We start from the raw sequence: 16537 nt of genomic DNA, 5'->3' as shown, positions 1-16537 counted from the left end.
GCCCAGCCCCTTCCCCCGGACATCACAAATTCGTTCTGAGAAGAAATGAATACGAGTTAGAAAAGAAATGACACGTTAGTATATTAGAAGGAACACCCAGAACCCAATTGTTAGACACTGACACAAGAGGGTCTCATTTCCCAGGCTCACTGTAACAGGACCTAGCTTCGAACTTAGCCTGAGTGCTTGGCATTAGGTCTGTGGGACTGGAGAGATGGCTAGGCAGTTCTGGCTGTTCTTGCAGAGGTCCTAGGTTCAAAACTATCTGCGAATCCAGCTCTAAGAGATCCAATGCCCTCTCCTGGTCTCCTCAGGCACTGCATTCAGAGTGTACAGGCAAAACACTTATACACATAAAATAACAAATCAACCCTTTAAAATAAAATAAAAACCACTCATACGCCGGGCGGTGGTGGCGCACGCCTTTAATCCCAGCACTCGGGAGGCAGAGCCAGGCGGATCTCTGTGAGTTCGAGGCCAGCCTGGACTACCAAGTGAGTTCCAGGAAAGGCGCAAAGCTACACAGAGAAACCCTGTCTCGGAAAACCAAAAAAAAATAAATAAATAAAAACCACTCATACACATTAAATAAGTCATTTAAAAAATTATGTACTTGGCTTCAATTCTTAAATTGTATTTATTTTCATAATTTTACTTATTATTGTGTGCATGTATGCAGGGACCAGAAGACATCCCGCCCCCCTTGTTTTTTTGAGACAAGTCTCTCTATGTAGTTGCTCTGTAGTTCTGGCTGTCCCAGAACTCTGTAGACCAAGCTGGCCTTGACTTCAGAAATCCTCCTGCTGCCTCTGCCTCCCAAGTGCTGGGAGTAGAGAGGTGTGCCACCACGGCTAGCTGCCCGGAGAACCCCTTTGTGGAGTCAGTTCTTCTTCCACCTTCTCGTGGGTTCTGGAGATGGCACTCCAGTGGTGAGGTGCGGGGTCAGACCTTCATCTGCTGCACTCACTGGCCACAGGTCCAACAGGCAGAAGCAAGACGATACTTTAAGCATTGCAAGACCAACACCCTAAGGCTTTATCAGCTACAACCCCAAGTCTGAGGAGGTCAGGGGCCTTCCCACCGTGCCCCATATCCAGGCTCTGAAGCTGAATTCAGATACGAAGAGCAGAAGGGCAGCATGGAACCCTCCGGAGCTCAGCCAGGGGCTGACTGCTGGCCTGACAGGCACAAGCCCTGGGTCCCACCCCAAGCACTGCACAAACCAGGCGTGGTGGCACACCTGTAACCCCAGCACTCAGGAGGCAGAGCAGGATCAGCAGTTCAAGGTCAGGCACAGCTGCAGAGGAGTTCGAAGTCAGTCCCGTTCTCCCAGAACAAAAACCAAAGTGAGAATGTTCTAACAATGTCTGGCACATCTCCCCACGACTGGAAAGCTGGGCCATCAGTGTCTCGGTGACAAGGACCCTCCTAGTTTCATCACTGGAGGCCATCTCAACTGGCCACCGGAGCCATGGTCTTCTGACACAGCCTGGCCAGGAGCCCAGCCATCTGCAGCAAGGAGTTCACACCTTCTGCCACTTTCATGTGAGTGTATCCAATCTCCTGAAACACAAGCCGGAAGGAACGGTGGGTAAGCCGGGACTGTTGGCTCCTTTCCGTCTAAACTGGTGCAATCCACATACAATGACCTCAAACGCAGGACAGGAGAGGCTGGACCTGGCTTCACTCCGGTCCAGCTCACACTGGAAGGGTGTTCCGGCTTAGGGAGACCCGGAGCTTCCAGCACAAGCGACAGCCCCAGCCTGCTAGGGTCTCACAGAACCAGGCTGGTTTGCAACCCACTATGTAGCCGAGGATAGCCCTGAGCTTCTGAGTCTCCTGCCTCTACCTCCAGGGTGTGGAACTATAGGCAAACAAAGGTCACTCAGTTCCTTTTGCTGCCGCTGTTTTAAACCAAAGTCTCACTGTGGAGCACTGAAGGTATGCACCACCATACCTAGCAGTACCCCATCTTATGCAGGGCTGAGGATCAACCCAGGGCTTTGCACACTCGAGGTATGTACTCTACCAACTGAGCCATCCCCGTCAAATTTTTTGTTGTTTTTGGTTTTCATGGCAGGGTTTCTGTGTTGCTGTGGCTGTCCTGGAACTCACTCTGTAGACCAGGCTGACCTTGAACTCACAGAGATCCACCTGCCTCTGCCTCCTGAGTGCTGGGATTGAAGGTGTGCACCATCACTGCCCAGCCCCAGTCAAATTCTTATAAAGTTAAATGTACACCTGTCTGAGTTGGTGGTCTCCCACCTGGGAGCCCACCCAAGTAGAACAGGAATGTGGCAGCCATGCTGTTTCATGGGTGCCAGTGTGCAGTGACTTTTAGCCACAGAAACCCAAACGCCCTTCCTAGAGAACAAGTGACCGTGACACAGCCACACAGCAGAATGCTGCTCAGTGATGAGGGCCAGAGTGGACACGTCACAACAGATCTGGCAGGCACTACGCACAAGTGTAAGGTAGCGTGGTGGCACACGCCTGTAATCCCAGCTTGGGCAACGCTGCAAGGCCTTGTCTAAAAGCAAAGCAAGACGCCAGCAGACTGGACTCCAAGGAAGGCAGAAGTGCACAAGGTATTCCCGAGCTCTGACGAACCTTGATGAACTCCAGTTTCAAGTATTCGGCCATGGGGAAGGTTTTACACACTCGGAAAATGTTGCCGATGACATCTTCTGGTGAGTAGCCCAGGTGCCACAGGTGAGCAAGAATCTAGACGAAAGACCCAACAGGCCATGAACACCGTCAACAGGAAAGGCAGATGGAGGCGGACCCACCGTGCTCCTAGATATCACCATGGCAACAGCTTGGCCCTGGTGATCCAGGAGGCTGTGAGGACCACCTGAACCTTACGGAGGTGCTGGTGGGCCCCACAGATGCCCTGTGTCACCCAGTCCTCTGGTCATGGCAGGTAAAATTTCCCAGGAGGCACATGTTCTTGACCTTAGGAAGATGGTCTGATATCTTGCCCACATCACATCTCTATCCAGAGCCTTCCAGGTGGAATCGCTCACCAGCTAGCTCCCCCAGGCTCAGTAAGAAAGAGGCCCCTGCGTGATGGGACCCGACAACCTACGCAGGGCAGGATTTCACTAGTGCCACGCCTTCCCCTCCTGTCCACTTTCCCCAGTCTGGGGCTGTGTCTAGAGAAAGACCACTTAGCCCGAGCACCCTGGGGTGGATTCTGGCAGTGTTAGGTAGAGTCAGGGGTTAGGTTAGCTTTGTCCCCTCAGTAACCACCTCTGGCCGTACCCGTTTCCCTGCCCGGCACTCCAGTACTGTTCTTGTTCAGTTCAACCTGCCCTGCCCCTAGTCAGCGTCCAGGCTGGCTGACTGTAGTAAGAAACTCGGGATCAGGGAAAGGGTCTGTGACCACACCTGACATCTACAGACCTGAAACCACCACACACACTGACATCTGCTTAGGAACCAGGCCCTGCAGCCAGCCACACTAGACCCTCCCCATCCCCCTCTTCTGAATAACGGGGACTGCTGGGTTTCTGGTTGGCTCTCAACATTCTCGGGAAGACAGAGTGGGATGTGATGTGTTCCCCTACCTGACAATGTGACGTCACTGGAGAGGCTGGGAGTTCTTTCGTGCCTCAGGCTGAGAACCCTCTTGTGGAGGATGTAACTACAGTATGTCATGAAGCTGCCTTTCAGGTCTACCACTTGTAGTGTGGCTTAAGGGAAGAATCAGCCTCTGAGTCAGTTCCATGGTTTGTTTGGGTGTGAAACGGCCCCTCCTGGTCCCTAGCTGGTGGTGCTGTTCTTGCAGGCTGTGGTATCTGAGGTGGAGCCTCTACAGCATGGCAGCAGGTCTGTGCTTCCCTATCCATCAAGATGGGAGGCATCTCATGGGGCTGGAGAGATGGCTCAGTGGTTAAGAGCACAGGCTGCTCTTCTAGGGGACCTGGGTTTGATTCCCAGCATTCACATGGCAATTCACAATTGTAACTCTAATCTTGGGGACCTGATGCCCTCTTCTGGACCCCAAGGGCACCAGATACACATTTAGGTAAAACATCCATGCATAAAATAAATGAAAAAATAAATAAATAAAAGATACAAAGTGTCTCAGCCCTGTGCTCCAACCACCAGGAGCTGTCCTGCCTTCCTGCCATGCTGGCTGCACCCTTCCAGTAAGTCCCAGTGATGCCCTCCTCTGCTGGCTGCACCCCTCCCTCCTCTGCTGGCTGCACCCCTCCCTCCTCTGCTGGCTGCACCCCTCCTCTGCTGGCTGCACCCCTCCCTCCTCTGCTGGCTGCACCCCTCCTCTGCTGGCTGCACCCCTCCCTCCTCTGCTGGCTGCACCCCTCCCTCCTCTGCTGGCTGCACCCCTCCCTCTTCTGCTGGCTGCACCCCTCCTCTGCTGGCTGCACCCCTCCCTCCTCTGCTGGCTGCACCCCTCCCTCCTCTGCTGGCTGCACCCCTCCTCTGCTGGCTGCACCCCTCCCTCCTCTGCTGGCTGCACCCCTCCCTCCTCTGCTGGCTGCACCCCTCCTCTGCTGGCTGCACCCCTCCCTCCTCTGCTGGCTGCACCCCTCCTCTGCTGGCTGCACCCCTCCTCTCCTCTAAGTCCCGGTGAGGCTGCCTCTGCTGGGTTGCTTTTGTCAGGTTCTGAGTGACGAGCTGAGAGGGATTTTAAGGCAGTGACGAGGAATCCTGGTGCCACCCAGGGCTCCTGCCACTTGGCTCAAAAGTCCCAAGGCACCATGGGACTAAGGGAGGGAACAAGAGCCCACCTTGTAGGCCTCGTCGATGTTGGCATCCACGCAGTGCTGGATCATCTCCTTCACCAGCAGGGGGTGTGGCTCATCACAGACCTGAGCAAACAGTCAGGAAACGCATCATGAGGCCCACAGACTCCAACAACTACAATGGGATTTGGGAACGCCCTTCTCACTTCCAAAGACACCCCCAAATATGACAGACTCCTAATGCCCTGGTTACATTTCTCATCTCCAAAATGAATGGACCACAAAGCAGGCAAAGGCCCAAAAAGACTCTTCTTGGGTGGCATTACAGGCACAGTGCTGGGCACAGCAGCACATGTCGGTAACCTCAAGACTCAGGAAGAGCCGGGCGGTGGTGGTGCAAACTCTGTCTGAGAAAAAAAAAAAAAAAAAAAAAAAACTAAAACAAATAAAAATCTAAAAAAACGCAGGGCGGTGGTGGCACACACCTTTAATCCCAGCACTCGGGAGACAGAGCCAGGTGGATCTCTGTGAACTTGAGGCCAGCCTGGTCTCCAAAGCGAGTTTCAGCAAAGATGCAAAGCCACACAGAGAAACCCTGTCCCGAAAAAAAACAAAAAACAAACAAACCAAAAAACCTAAAAAAACTGGAGGATCTCAGATTCAAGGCCAGCCTGGGCTACAGGCTATGTCAAGAGAAGAAAAGAAAAGAAGTTGGAGTGGCGGCCTAGGGCGGACCAGTGACTTTAGCAGCCACCAGAGCGGCCCACAGCACAGGTGAGGGAAGAACAGCCCTGCAGAGAGGTGGGGTGGAATCAAGCAAGACAGCTGCAGGCTAACCTGGATCTGCCTGTCTCCCACCACCCACATGTGGAACCACCCCCAGACCCTCCTGCTGGGCTCCTGGGCACGAGAGACAAAGCTATGATGGGGAGAACAGTGGCTGTGTAGGTCCACTCTGGTGCAGACCAGCCCTCCCAAACCTCTTCCAGCCCTGGTACCTTGAATACGTTCTCACTGTTGATATAGCCGAATCCTGAGAAGGTAGACTGCAAGTTGTTCAGTGCCTGGAGGGAGGCAAGAGACATATTAAAGGTGACTATGATGTCTTTCCCTATCCTGCCTCAGAGACTCGATGCCCACTCTCCCCAGCTCACACCCATGCAGGGTGCTAGGTCCTCAGTCTTTACCCAGACTTGGTACAACACTCATTCCCCAACCTCGACTTGTAGGGGCAGTGTGCTGGCTGGTCTTATGTCGACTTGACATACAAACTAGAGTTATCTGAAAAGAGGGAACTTCAATTGAGATCCTCCATAAGATCTAGCTGTAAGGCATTTTCTTAATTAGTATTTGATGTGAGAGGGCCCAATCCATGCTGGGTGGGGCCATCCCTGGACTAGTGGTCCTGGGTACTATAAGAAAGCAGGCTGAGCAAGTCAAGGGGAGCAAGTCAGTAAGCAGCACCCCTCTACAGCCTCTGCATCAGCTCCTGCCTCCAGGTTCCTGCCCTGTTTGAGTTCCTGTCCTGACTTCCTTCAGTGATGAACAGCAATATGGAAGTGTCAGCCAAATAAACCCTTTCCTCCCCAACTTCTTTTTTGGTCATGGTGTTTCATCACAGCAACAGAAACCCTGACTAACACAGGCAGCAACAGTCACCCACCAACCTGGCGCATGTCCCCTTGGGCTGTGAAGATAATGGCTTCCAGGCCATCATCTGTGTATGGCACTTTTTCCTTCTCGATGACATTCATGAGCCTGGTGAGGACTTGAGCATCAGTGAGCTTGGTGTAGCGGAGCACTGCACACCGGGACTGGATGGGCTCTGGACAGAGACAGCACAGTGAGAGCTCCCTGGCAAGGCTGGCTGCTCATCAGGACACAGCTGATCACAGCCAAGTATCAAATTATTGAGATAAGAAGCAAAGAGGCTGGATTTTTGGCTTTCTGAGTCCCACCCCCCTGCTCTGCAGAGGGTCTTTTTCTCTGTGCATGGGTTGCATGCAAGTGTGTGTTTCCTTATCCCCAAAAGTGCCTGCCTTTAACTGCAAGGAAAAAAAAGCAGAGAGGCCTGAGTTAGCAACATCCAGCACACGCAGGTCAGGGCCTGCTTCTGGAGGGACAGGAGGCCTCGGGACAGACGCTGCCACACATACAAGCCCCACCCCAGACACAAAGAGTTAGGGCCTCTGAAGTCACAGTGCGATGGCTGGGCCCTTCAGGAAAGATCAGTTCCGTCAGGCTGGGAGGGAATGGAACCCCAACAAGCTCTTTGACGTTTCACAGGGGAACAAGGCAAGAAGGTGTCGGCCTGTAACCCCAACACTTGGGATTAAATAGGGAGGTAGGACAGGAGGATCACGGATTTAAGGTCAACCTCAGTTACAAGGTCAGTTCCAGGCTAGCCTGTGCTACCTGAGACTCAAAAACACAACAAACACCATCAACACCACCAATAAAAAAGAACACGGGGGTTAGCAAGAAGGCTCAGTGGATAAAGATGCTTACTACCAAGACTGACAACCTGAGCTCAACTTCTACAAATTATTCTGACATCTACAGGAAGGCACATGACCCCCAACATGCACATGCATGCATGTGCATACACACACATGTAATTTTAAAATAAATGGGTTGGGGGCAAAAGTCCTGTCAACATTAAGCAATTCTCCCATCTAGGCAGCCATGAGCTGGTAGGGAAAGGCACGTGGTAACAAACCTGTATGTGACCACACACACACACACACATACACACACATACACACACACACACACACACACACACACACACACACACACACACACACACACGACACACGGGACACACGGGACACACGGGTACAGAAGGAGGATAGGACAGAAAGCCCCCATTGCTGGGGATCAGCAGAACAGAAAGGAGACAGACAACACACACAGGATGGTCCAGGTGACTCATGCAGTCGGTGGCAGGAGGATGTGACACCAGCCGCACAGGGCAGCAGCTGGGCTAAAGGCCAAAGGGCCCCGAAAGGAGACACTGTGGTGAGGTGGAGGCCTGGTCACACCAGGCAGCCACAGTCTGATGCACAGAGCTGATGTCAAGGGCCGCAGCACACAAAACAACCAGAGTGTGTTCCAGATGGGCTGGGTGGCTCAGGCCTGTCATCCCAACCACTCAGGATGCTGAGGCAGGAGGACTGTAGGTCTGATGCACTCCTGGGCTATAAAATGAGTTCAAGGCCAGCCTGGGTAAATTAGAGAAGACCAGGTCTCAAAATAACAAGGAAACAGCACTTGCCAAGTCTGACAACAATCCCAGCTCAATCCCTGGGATCCACGTGGTAGGAGAGAGCTGTCCTCTGACCTCCCCACACACTGTAGCAGGTCTGTATACAGAAACACTGACACACACAGACGGCTGGAGAAATGTCTCAGGGGTTAAAAGTACCTGCTGCTCTTCCAGAGAAGCCAAGTTTGGTTTCTAGCACTCACATCAGGTTTCTCACAACTGCCTGTGACCTCAACTCCAGGGCACATATACTCATACAGATACACAATCAAAAACAAACGAAAAAAGTAAATAATTAAAAAGGGAGCCCTGGGCTGGAGAGATGGCTCAGCAGTTAAGAGCACTGGCTGCTCTTCCAGAGGACCCAGGTTCAATTCCCAGTATCTACATGGTGGTTCACAGCCATCTATAGTGGGATCTGATGCCCGCTTCTGGCATATAGTCATATATGCAGATAGAGTACTCACATACATAAAAAAAAAAAAAAAAAAAGAATTAAAAAAAAGAAAAAGAAAAAAGAAAGCTTCCCTGGATACAGGCGTCCAGGTTGCATAATTACCTATGATTTTGTCTGAAGCATTACAAGCCAGAGCGAAGCGGGTTGTCTTGGAGTAGATTTCCATGGTTCTCCGGAGGGCCTGCTGGGCACCGTCCGTCATGCTGAGGCAAACATAAGAGGGCAGTGGGTACCAGGCCTGGGGCACAGCCCCACCACCCCTGCTGTTCCGGAGGACTGGAGATCTGAGGCCAGCCTGGGCTACTTGGGGACGCCCATCTCCAGCCCGAACCTGTCTGCTTCATCCAGAATGATGATCTTGTGCCGGCCCTTGGGAAGGGTGACTTTCTGCTGGGCGAACATTTTGATTTTATTCCTCACCACATCAATGCCCCTGAAACAAGAAGGAAGAAGGCACGTGTCACAAACAGAGGGACTTTTTATTATCATGGGGGAAAGGCTCTCCTGTGCACGTGTGCACGTGCATGAGCACATGGTCAGAAGACAACTTTAGAGACCCAGTTTCCGCCTTCACTTTGAGTTACACGGGCAGAACCAGTGCTCTCAGGCTTGCACAGTGGGGGTGTTTAGTCACTGAGCCATCTCAGTGACCCTGTTTTACTGTTTTATGTGTCTGCCCAGATGCAGGGCATGTGCAGGTGGGGGCCTCGAGAGACCACAAGGTGTCAGAAGCCGGGAGCTGGAATTCCAAGCAGCTGTGAGCTGCCTGATGCGGGTGCAAGGAAAGGAATTCTGGGTCTCTGCAAGAGTGGCACGCCCCCCCCCCCCCCTCTGTTTTTTGAGACAGGGTTTCTCTGCGTAGCCCTGGCTGTCCTGGAACTCACTCTGTAGACCAGGCTGGCCTCGAACTCCGAGATCTGCCTACCTCTGCCTCCCGAGTGCTGGGACTAAAGGCGTGTGCCACATGTTCTTACCTGCTGAGCAATCTCTCCAGCCCCATATTTTATTTTTTGAGAGAGGGTCTTTATATGGCACCTGGGCAGACCTGGAACCCAGAATCCACCTGCTTTAGCCTTCCCAGGGCTGGGATTTCCCACACACCACTCCAGCTCACAAGGGGCTCGGAAATCCTCCTGAGAGCCCCAAGGGCTACAGAACCTTATTTTCACCTGGGAACATGAGCTAATCGTCACATACACAGACCAGAAGGTGGCTGTGGCTGCCAGGGCCGCAGAAGGGAAATGGGGAGGCGCTCGAGGGCAGTTTCAGTTTTGCAAGGCCAGAAGGCTGTTGCATAGTTAACATGTTAACACGACTGAAGTGAACACTTAAAGCGGTTTCAGGGCTGGTGAGCCGGCACAGTGGGTGAAGACACCTGCTGGCCAACCACGGGAGACCGACAACCTGAGGTCAATCCCCAGAGCTCACATAAAGGTGGAAGAAAAGAACCAATTCTACGTGATTGTGCTCTGTTCTTCACACATGTGAAGAACGCGCACGTGCACGCACGCGCGCACGCACACACACACACAAACAGGGTTGAGGGGAGGGCTCTTGCCACCAACCCTCACAACCTGAGTTTGATCCTTAGGACCCACTTGGTGAAGGAGAGAACAGATTCCCAGCAAGCTGTCCTGACCTCCTCATGTACATCATGGCATAGGCCCCTCCCCACAATGAATAAGCAGCAATAAAAACGAATTTTAAAAGAGTCATTTGAACATTTTCATCAAAACAAGGAAGGCCGCAGGTGCTCCTCAGACGCTCGGACAAGGTAATGATTCCCGGTTAAACGTGGAGTCAGAGAAGCCAGCGCCAGCCACAAGCCAGCACCAAGCGGAGCTTGTCCACTCGGGTACAACAGGAGGCCGGCCTTCCCTCCCATCCTACCTGTCATTTGACGCATTGAGTTCCAGAACCGCATCCTTCAGGGCCGGGCCCAGCAGCGCTCTCGCCAAGCAGAGGATGCTGGTCGTTTTGCCGGTTCCTGGGGGACCCTGTAGGTAAGAGCTCCCCTAACTGATTCATGCAGGAAGGACCCAGGGGCTGGAGAGACGACTCAGCAGTTACAAGCACTGGCTGCTCGTCCAGAGGACCTGAGTTCCATTCCCAAAGCCCCGAACTGTCTGTAACTCCAGTTCCAAGATATACATCGCCCCTACCCTACCCTACCCCACTCCCTTCCCCCCTCCCTGGCACCAGACATGCACATGGGCAAAACACCCACAACATAAAAATCAACCAACCAATTAATTAATTAATAATTAAAGGGTTCCCATGTAGCTCTTGCTGCTCCCCCAACCCCCCACTGCTGGCACTTGCTCCCAATTCCCCCAACAACCCAACCAGGGACCTGTGAGCCTCCCCAGGGGAGGGAGTGGACATGGGATGCAAGATGCCTAGAGGACAGGCCCAAGTACTCACCGCAATGATGATATTGGGCACATTGCCTTCCTTTGCAAAGACCTGGGTGAAAGAGGTTCATGAAGTTAGTGTGGTGGTACACGCCTCTAATCCTAGCACCAGGGAGGCTGAGGGAGAAGGAGCAGGAACTCCGGCCAGCTTCAGCTACATATCAAAACCCTGTCTCGAAGACAAATCAACAGCCCAGGTGTGGCGGCACACTTGTTTAATCCCAGCACTTGGGAAGCAGAGGCAGGCAGAGCTCTGTGAGTCAGAAGCCAGCCTGGTCTACATAGAAAGTTTCAGGACAGCCAGGGCTCCATAGTGAGTAGCATGTTCCAAAAAAACAAACAACAATAACAAAACCCCCAAACCACCAACAACAAAACAGTTGTTGGGAAGCTGGCTCAGCAGACAAAGGCAGCTGCAAAGGCCAACAAGCTTAGGTTGTCACCCACCATCAGGCCCCACAGGTGGTGGGAGGGAACCAGCCCTGCCCTGAGGCAGGAAGACCCACTCTAAATGTGGGTGGCATCCTCCCGTGGGCTGGGGTCCTGGACTCAGGGGAAAGGAGAAAGCGGCCTAGTGAGCTGCAGCATCCACCTCCCCACTTCCAGACTGTGGGTGCCACATGACCAGCCGCCTCACATTCCTGCCTCCATGCCTTCCCACCAGGAAGGACTGTGACCTCAGACGGTGAGCTAAAGCCAAACTAACCCTTCTTGGCTTAAGTCCTGTTCATCGGGTACTTTGTCACCCCAGTGGGGAACAGTCGACGTAAACCCTCCTTCACCACCTCAGCCAATCGCCCAATCTCCAATGGCTACTAGCTTGTCAGATCCACAGTGTGATGTCAGGGGGTTACAGAGCTCCTTACCTCCAGCCTGCTCACTGTGTCTTCATTGCCAACTATTTCATGGAGCTTTAGAGGTCTGTATTTTTCAACCCTGTTTTAGAAAAAGCAAATAATGACATGGTTATCTTCTCGGTACCCCGAGGACAGGGCAGGAAAGGGCAACCTTGTGAATTCTGGCAGGGTGGGGCTGTGTTACCTGTGATGCCAACAGAGGGAGGCCGTGCCAAGAGGACCCCGAGTTCCAGGCCAACCTCTACCACATATACAAATTGCCTCAAAAAAAATGAAGAAATAAGAAGCCAGCAAGATGGCTGAGCATGTAAAAGCACTTACAGCAAAGCTAAGTCAGCCTTAGTTTAATCCCCAGAACCAAGATGGTGGAGGAAGAGAACTGAGTCCCACATGCACTGAGACTTGTATGTATGGCACATACACCCACAGCATAAATAATCATGGGCTGGAAAGGTGGCTCAGTGGTTAAGAGCACTGGCTGCTCTTCCAGAGGACCCAGATTCAATTCCCAACACCCACATGGCAGCTCACAACTGTCTGTAACTCCAGTTCCAGGGGACCTGACACCCTCGCACAAACATACAGGCAGGCAAAACACTAATGCACATTAAAAAAAAAATTAGCCGGGCGGTGGTGGCGCACACCTTTAATCCCAGCACTCGGGAGGCAGAGCCAGGCGGATCTCTGTGAGTTCGAGGCCAGCCTGGTCTACAAAGTGAGTTCCAGGAAAGGCGCAAAACTACAGAGAAACCCTGTCTCGAAAAACCAAAAAAAAAAAAAAAAAAAAAACCAAAAAAAAAAAAAAAATTAAAACAAAACATCCAGGAGCCAGGCAGCAGTGGCACACAGCACTCGGGAGGCAGAGCCAGGCGGATCTCTGTGAGTTTGAGGCCAGCCTGGGCTACAGAGTGAGATCCAGGACAGGTACCAAAGCTACACAGCGAAACTCTGTCTCGAAAAACCAAAAAAAAAACCCAAACAAACAAAAACCATCCAGTTATGGTGGCACACACCTGCAATCTCAGGTTATGTTGGAGGTGGAAACAGGAGGTTCAGAAGTTCAAGGTTATCCTTGACTACATAACAAGTTCTACACTAGCCTGGGCTAAATGAGGCACTTTCAATAAGTTAAAGAAGAATGTGCTGGAGAAATGACTCAGTGGTTAAGGGTACCTGCTGCTGCAGAAGCCCCTGACTTCTAGCATCCACACACTGGCTCACAACCTCCTTATAATTCCAAGGAACGCAATGCCCTCTCCTGGCTTCTTCATGAACTGCATGCACACAGTGCCCAGACATACAGACAACACTCACACACAGAAAACAAAATGAATCTTGAAAAAAAAAAGTGGTGGTGGCGCACGAATTCAATCCCAGCACTCAGATCTCTGTGAGTTCAAGGCCAGCCTGGTCTACGAAGCAAGTTCAGGACAACCAGGGCTACACAGAGAAACCCTGTCTCGAAAAACCAACAAACAAACAAAAACAAAACCCAAAAAGGAGCCAGCAAGATGGCTCAGTGGGTAAAGGTGCTTGCTGATGGGCCTAACCATCTGAGTTGGATCCCTCGGACCCACATGGTAGAAGAGACTCCTAGGAGTTGGTCTCTGACCTCCATCCACTGCCTGCCCTCTCAATAAAGAAATGGGGAAAAAAAAAAAGCTTTCAACAACAACAAAAACGATAAAAATGAACTTTTGGTACGAATGGGCTCCTCAACTGCCCACTCCACACAACAGAGGGAACCGCAGAGTAAGCAGGGGTTCCGTCTAGCCAGCTCTGATGCACACATTTGCAGAGGCTGGCAGGTGCGCAGTGATGGTCCCAGGTGCACCCATTTCGGTCCCACCAGATGATGTAAGTGCTGCATCTCCAGGGTCTCTGTTGAGACAGGCAGACTGTGCGGGCCCACAGAGTGCTACTGTTCCAGATGGCCTACTCTTGCCCCGCTCGCAGGAAACTAGTGGTCTCGGGCTATGACTGGGAAGCCTGTGTGGGCAGTTCTTAAGCAATCTTGAAATGGCACTTAGACACTTCATTAAAATACTGTTCCCTTGGGGCTGGAGATAGGTCAGTGATTAAGAGTGTCAGCTGCAGCTGGGCAGTGGTGGCGCGCACGCCTTTAATCCCAGCACTTGGGAGGTAGAGGCATGAGGATCTCTGTGAGTTCAAGGCCAGCCTGGTCTACATAGCAGTCCCAGGACAGGCTCCAAAGCTACACAGAGAAACCCTGTCTTGAAAACAACAACAACAACAACAAAGCGCCAGCTGCTCTTTCAGAGGACCCAGGTTCAATTCCTAGCACCCACATGGCAGCTCACAATCATCTATTACCAGGGATTCTATCCCTCTCCTCACCTCTGAGGGCACTGCATACACCCATAGACATAAATTAAAAAACAAAAACTACTTGTGCCCATTTGGAATCTATTTATTTATAGACAGGGTCTTCTCATAAAGCCCAGGCTATCCTGGAACTTACTATGTGGCAAAGGATGACCTTGAACTCCTGATCCTTCAGCCTCTACCTCCCCAGCTCTGGGATTACAGGGATCACCATGTCCAGTTTATGAGCTGCGGGGGGGAAGGAAATGTGGGTTTTCCGAATAGCAGGCAAGCGTCATATCAACCGGGCCACATCTCCAGATGGCCTGGAACTCAGGAGCACTAAGTTCTGTCTTTTAAATAAACAAGCAACGTCAAGAGAGACATGACCTTTTCCAGCTCTGGGTACAGATGTGGTAGATTTACAATGACGTGACCAGCAAAGCTTCCTTATTATATTCTGTGGATTTCTTTTCTTTCTATTTTCAGAGACAGGGTTTCACCAGGTAGTCCTTGCCAGACTAGAACACCCTATGTCGACCAGGCTGGCCTTGAACTCAGAGATCCATCATTTCTGCCTCCTGAGTGCTTTATGTTGTTTTAAGTATATATACATACATGTTTATTATGTGTGTGTGCCACAGCACAGGTTGGAGGTCAGAAAACAACTTTTGGGAGTCAGTTCTCTCCTTCCAACATGCAGAATCCAGACATTAAACTCAGGCTGTCTGGTTGGCTACAAGCACCCTTATCACTGAGCCATCTCTCCGGGACTTGCTTTTGGTGACAGGGACTCATATAGCCCAGGCTGGTCTCAAACTCACTATGCAGGTAACAAGGACCTAACAGGTATATGCTACCCATTTGGATTCTCGTTTTCTTTTTACTTATTTCTGTGGCTACCAGACAATGCTAAATTACATAGTGGTTCTCTCTCTCGCCCTCCCTCTCTCTTCAGTGCTGGGGATGGAACCCTGGGCCCTGAGCATGCCAGGCAAGAATTCTGCCACCGAGCCATATTCCCAGCTTTTGTAATATTTTTCCTAGTATTAGTGTAGATCAATGGTTCTCAACCTGTGGGTCACGACTCCTCGGGGACTGTCAAACAACCCTTTGACAGGGGTCACCTGAGACCACCGGAAAACACAGATATTTACGTTACGATTCATAACAGTAGCAAAATAAGTTATGAAGTAGCAATGAAAATAATTTTATGGTAAGGGGTTCATCACAACACGAGGAACTGTACTAAAGGGTCACAGCATTAGGAAGGTTGAGAACCACTGGTCTAGACGGTCTGATACTTCAGTTTGCTAAGGGCCGTCTCTGCTGTCTGGTGCCATAGGCCTTACATTTCATCAAGAAAAACAAGCTCATGAGAGCAGGTGCTTTAGTACAAATGTCTGGAATCAAGTTCCATAAAACAAACAACCAAACCACCACCACCAACAACAACAAAAACCAGGGCTGGTGGCACACACCGACGAAAAAGACGGTAGGATCAGAATTTAAGGTCATTCTTGGCTATATATAAAGTTCAAGGCTCAGCTTAAGGTAGTGAGGTGTGCCGTTAGTACTGCACAGCAGAGCGCCCTGTTCGTCAAGTTCAAGCATCACTTAGGTTGGGACTCTGAGACACACCCACCTCAATTTCCATAACCTCTGCCTGGTAGTTACCTGTCATTCCAGCACTTGGGAGGCTGAGGCAGGAGGATTACTGAAAGTTCAAGAACTGTGGGGCTGCACAGTGAAACCCAGGGCTGGGAATGGGACTCGGTCGGTAGAGTGCTTGCTTAAGCGTACACGAAGCCCCGTGTTCCATCCCCAGCACTGCTTTACGACAGACAGTAAGGCATGCCTGTCATCCCCTGGGGGGCAGGAGGCGCAGCGGTTCAAAGTCACCCTCTGCTACATAGTGGGTTCGAGACCAGCCGGGGTGACCCAAGACCCTGTCTCAAAAACATAAAGTGAAAAAAGAAACCCAGTCTCAAAAAGAGAAAGAAAAAGAAAATCTGGCTCCAGGGGTCGAACGGCACCTTCGGGGTCCCCCCAGACCCAGCCGGAAGCCGGGCCCCTGGAGCTCAGCCCGCCCTCACTCGCCATCACCTCTCCGCGCGCGTGACTACGGCCGCGCGCTCACCACGGCAGCTCGTAGTGGCCAGCGCCACCCGCGGTCTTGCTGGGGACAGCCGAGGGCTCCTGCGCCCCACTCTCGGCCGCGCCAGAGCCGCTCTCCTGCACCTCCATTCCGGCGCCTGCTCTTCCCGCCACCCGAAGCTCCGCCCCGTGACGTTTCCACGGAAGTCTCGGCCCTGGTTTCCGGGCGACCCTGGGAGGGGAGCGGAAGTGGGAGTGGGGGGGGGGGAGGACGGTCTCTTCCCGCGCCTGCGCAGAGAGTGCAGCGTAACCACACCACTGGCCGCTAGAGGCCGCTGTGGCTACAGGAGACCGCGTTCAAGGGGCCAGGAAAGGTGAGGATGTTGCTATCGAGGAGAGTGTCTCCA

At 52.0% G+C, this 16537-nt stretch overlaps 1 protein-coding gene across 1 annotated transcript; it reads right to left on the bottom strand.

The window, feature by feature from the left end:
* Positions 1 to 618: 618 nt before the first annotated feature.
* On the bottom strand, positions 619 to 16317 carry Rfc2 (replication factor C subunit 2). Its single transcript, XM_052753945.1, has 11 exons — positions 16174 to 16317; positions 11718 to 11787; positions 10862 to 10903; positions 10328 to 10434; positions 8769 to 8870; positions 8540 to 8640; positions 6380 to 6537; positions 5711 to 5776; positions 4758 to 4838; positions 2611 to 2724; positions 619 to 1563 (listed from the first exon to the last, which is right to left on the bottom strand). Exons 1-11 carry the CDS (start codon positions 16278 to 16280, stop codon positions 1453 to 1455), a joined length of 1059 nt encoding a protein of 352 aa, XP_052609905.1. The 5' UTR covers positions 16281 to 16317; the 3' UTR covers positions 619 to 1452.
* Between the last annotated feature and the right edge of the window lie 220 nt (positions 16318 to 16537).

The sequence above is a fragment of the Peromyscus californicus genome, unplaced genomic scaffold, assembly GCF_007827085.1.
Source record: "Peromyscus californicus insignis strain IS unplaced genomic scaffold, ASM782708v3 Scaffold_2__1_contigs__length_46816999, whole genome shotgun sequence".
NCBI classification, from domain to species: Eukaryota; Metazoa; Chordata; class Mammalia; order Rodentia; family Cricetidae; genus Peromyscus; species Peromyscus californicus.
This window is presented reverse-complemented; position numbering and strand designations above follow the sequence as displayed.

Coding starts and splice junctions, on each gene's coding strand:
- Rfc2 (XM_052753945.1), bottom strand. CDS start 16,280: ATGGAGGTGCAGGAGAGCGGCTCTGGCGCGGCCGAGAGTGGGGCGCAG. Junction 10,904..11,717: donor ACACAGTGAGCAGGCTGGAG/GTAAGGAGCTCT, acceptor TCTTTCACCCAG/GTCTTTGCAAAGGAAGGCAA. Junction 8,641..8,768: donor ATTCTGGATGAAGCAGACAG/GTTCGGGCTGGA, acceptor TGTTTGCCTCAG/CATGACGGACGGTGCCCAGC.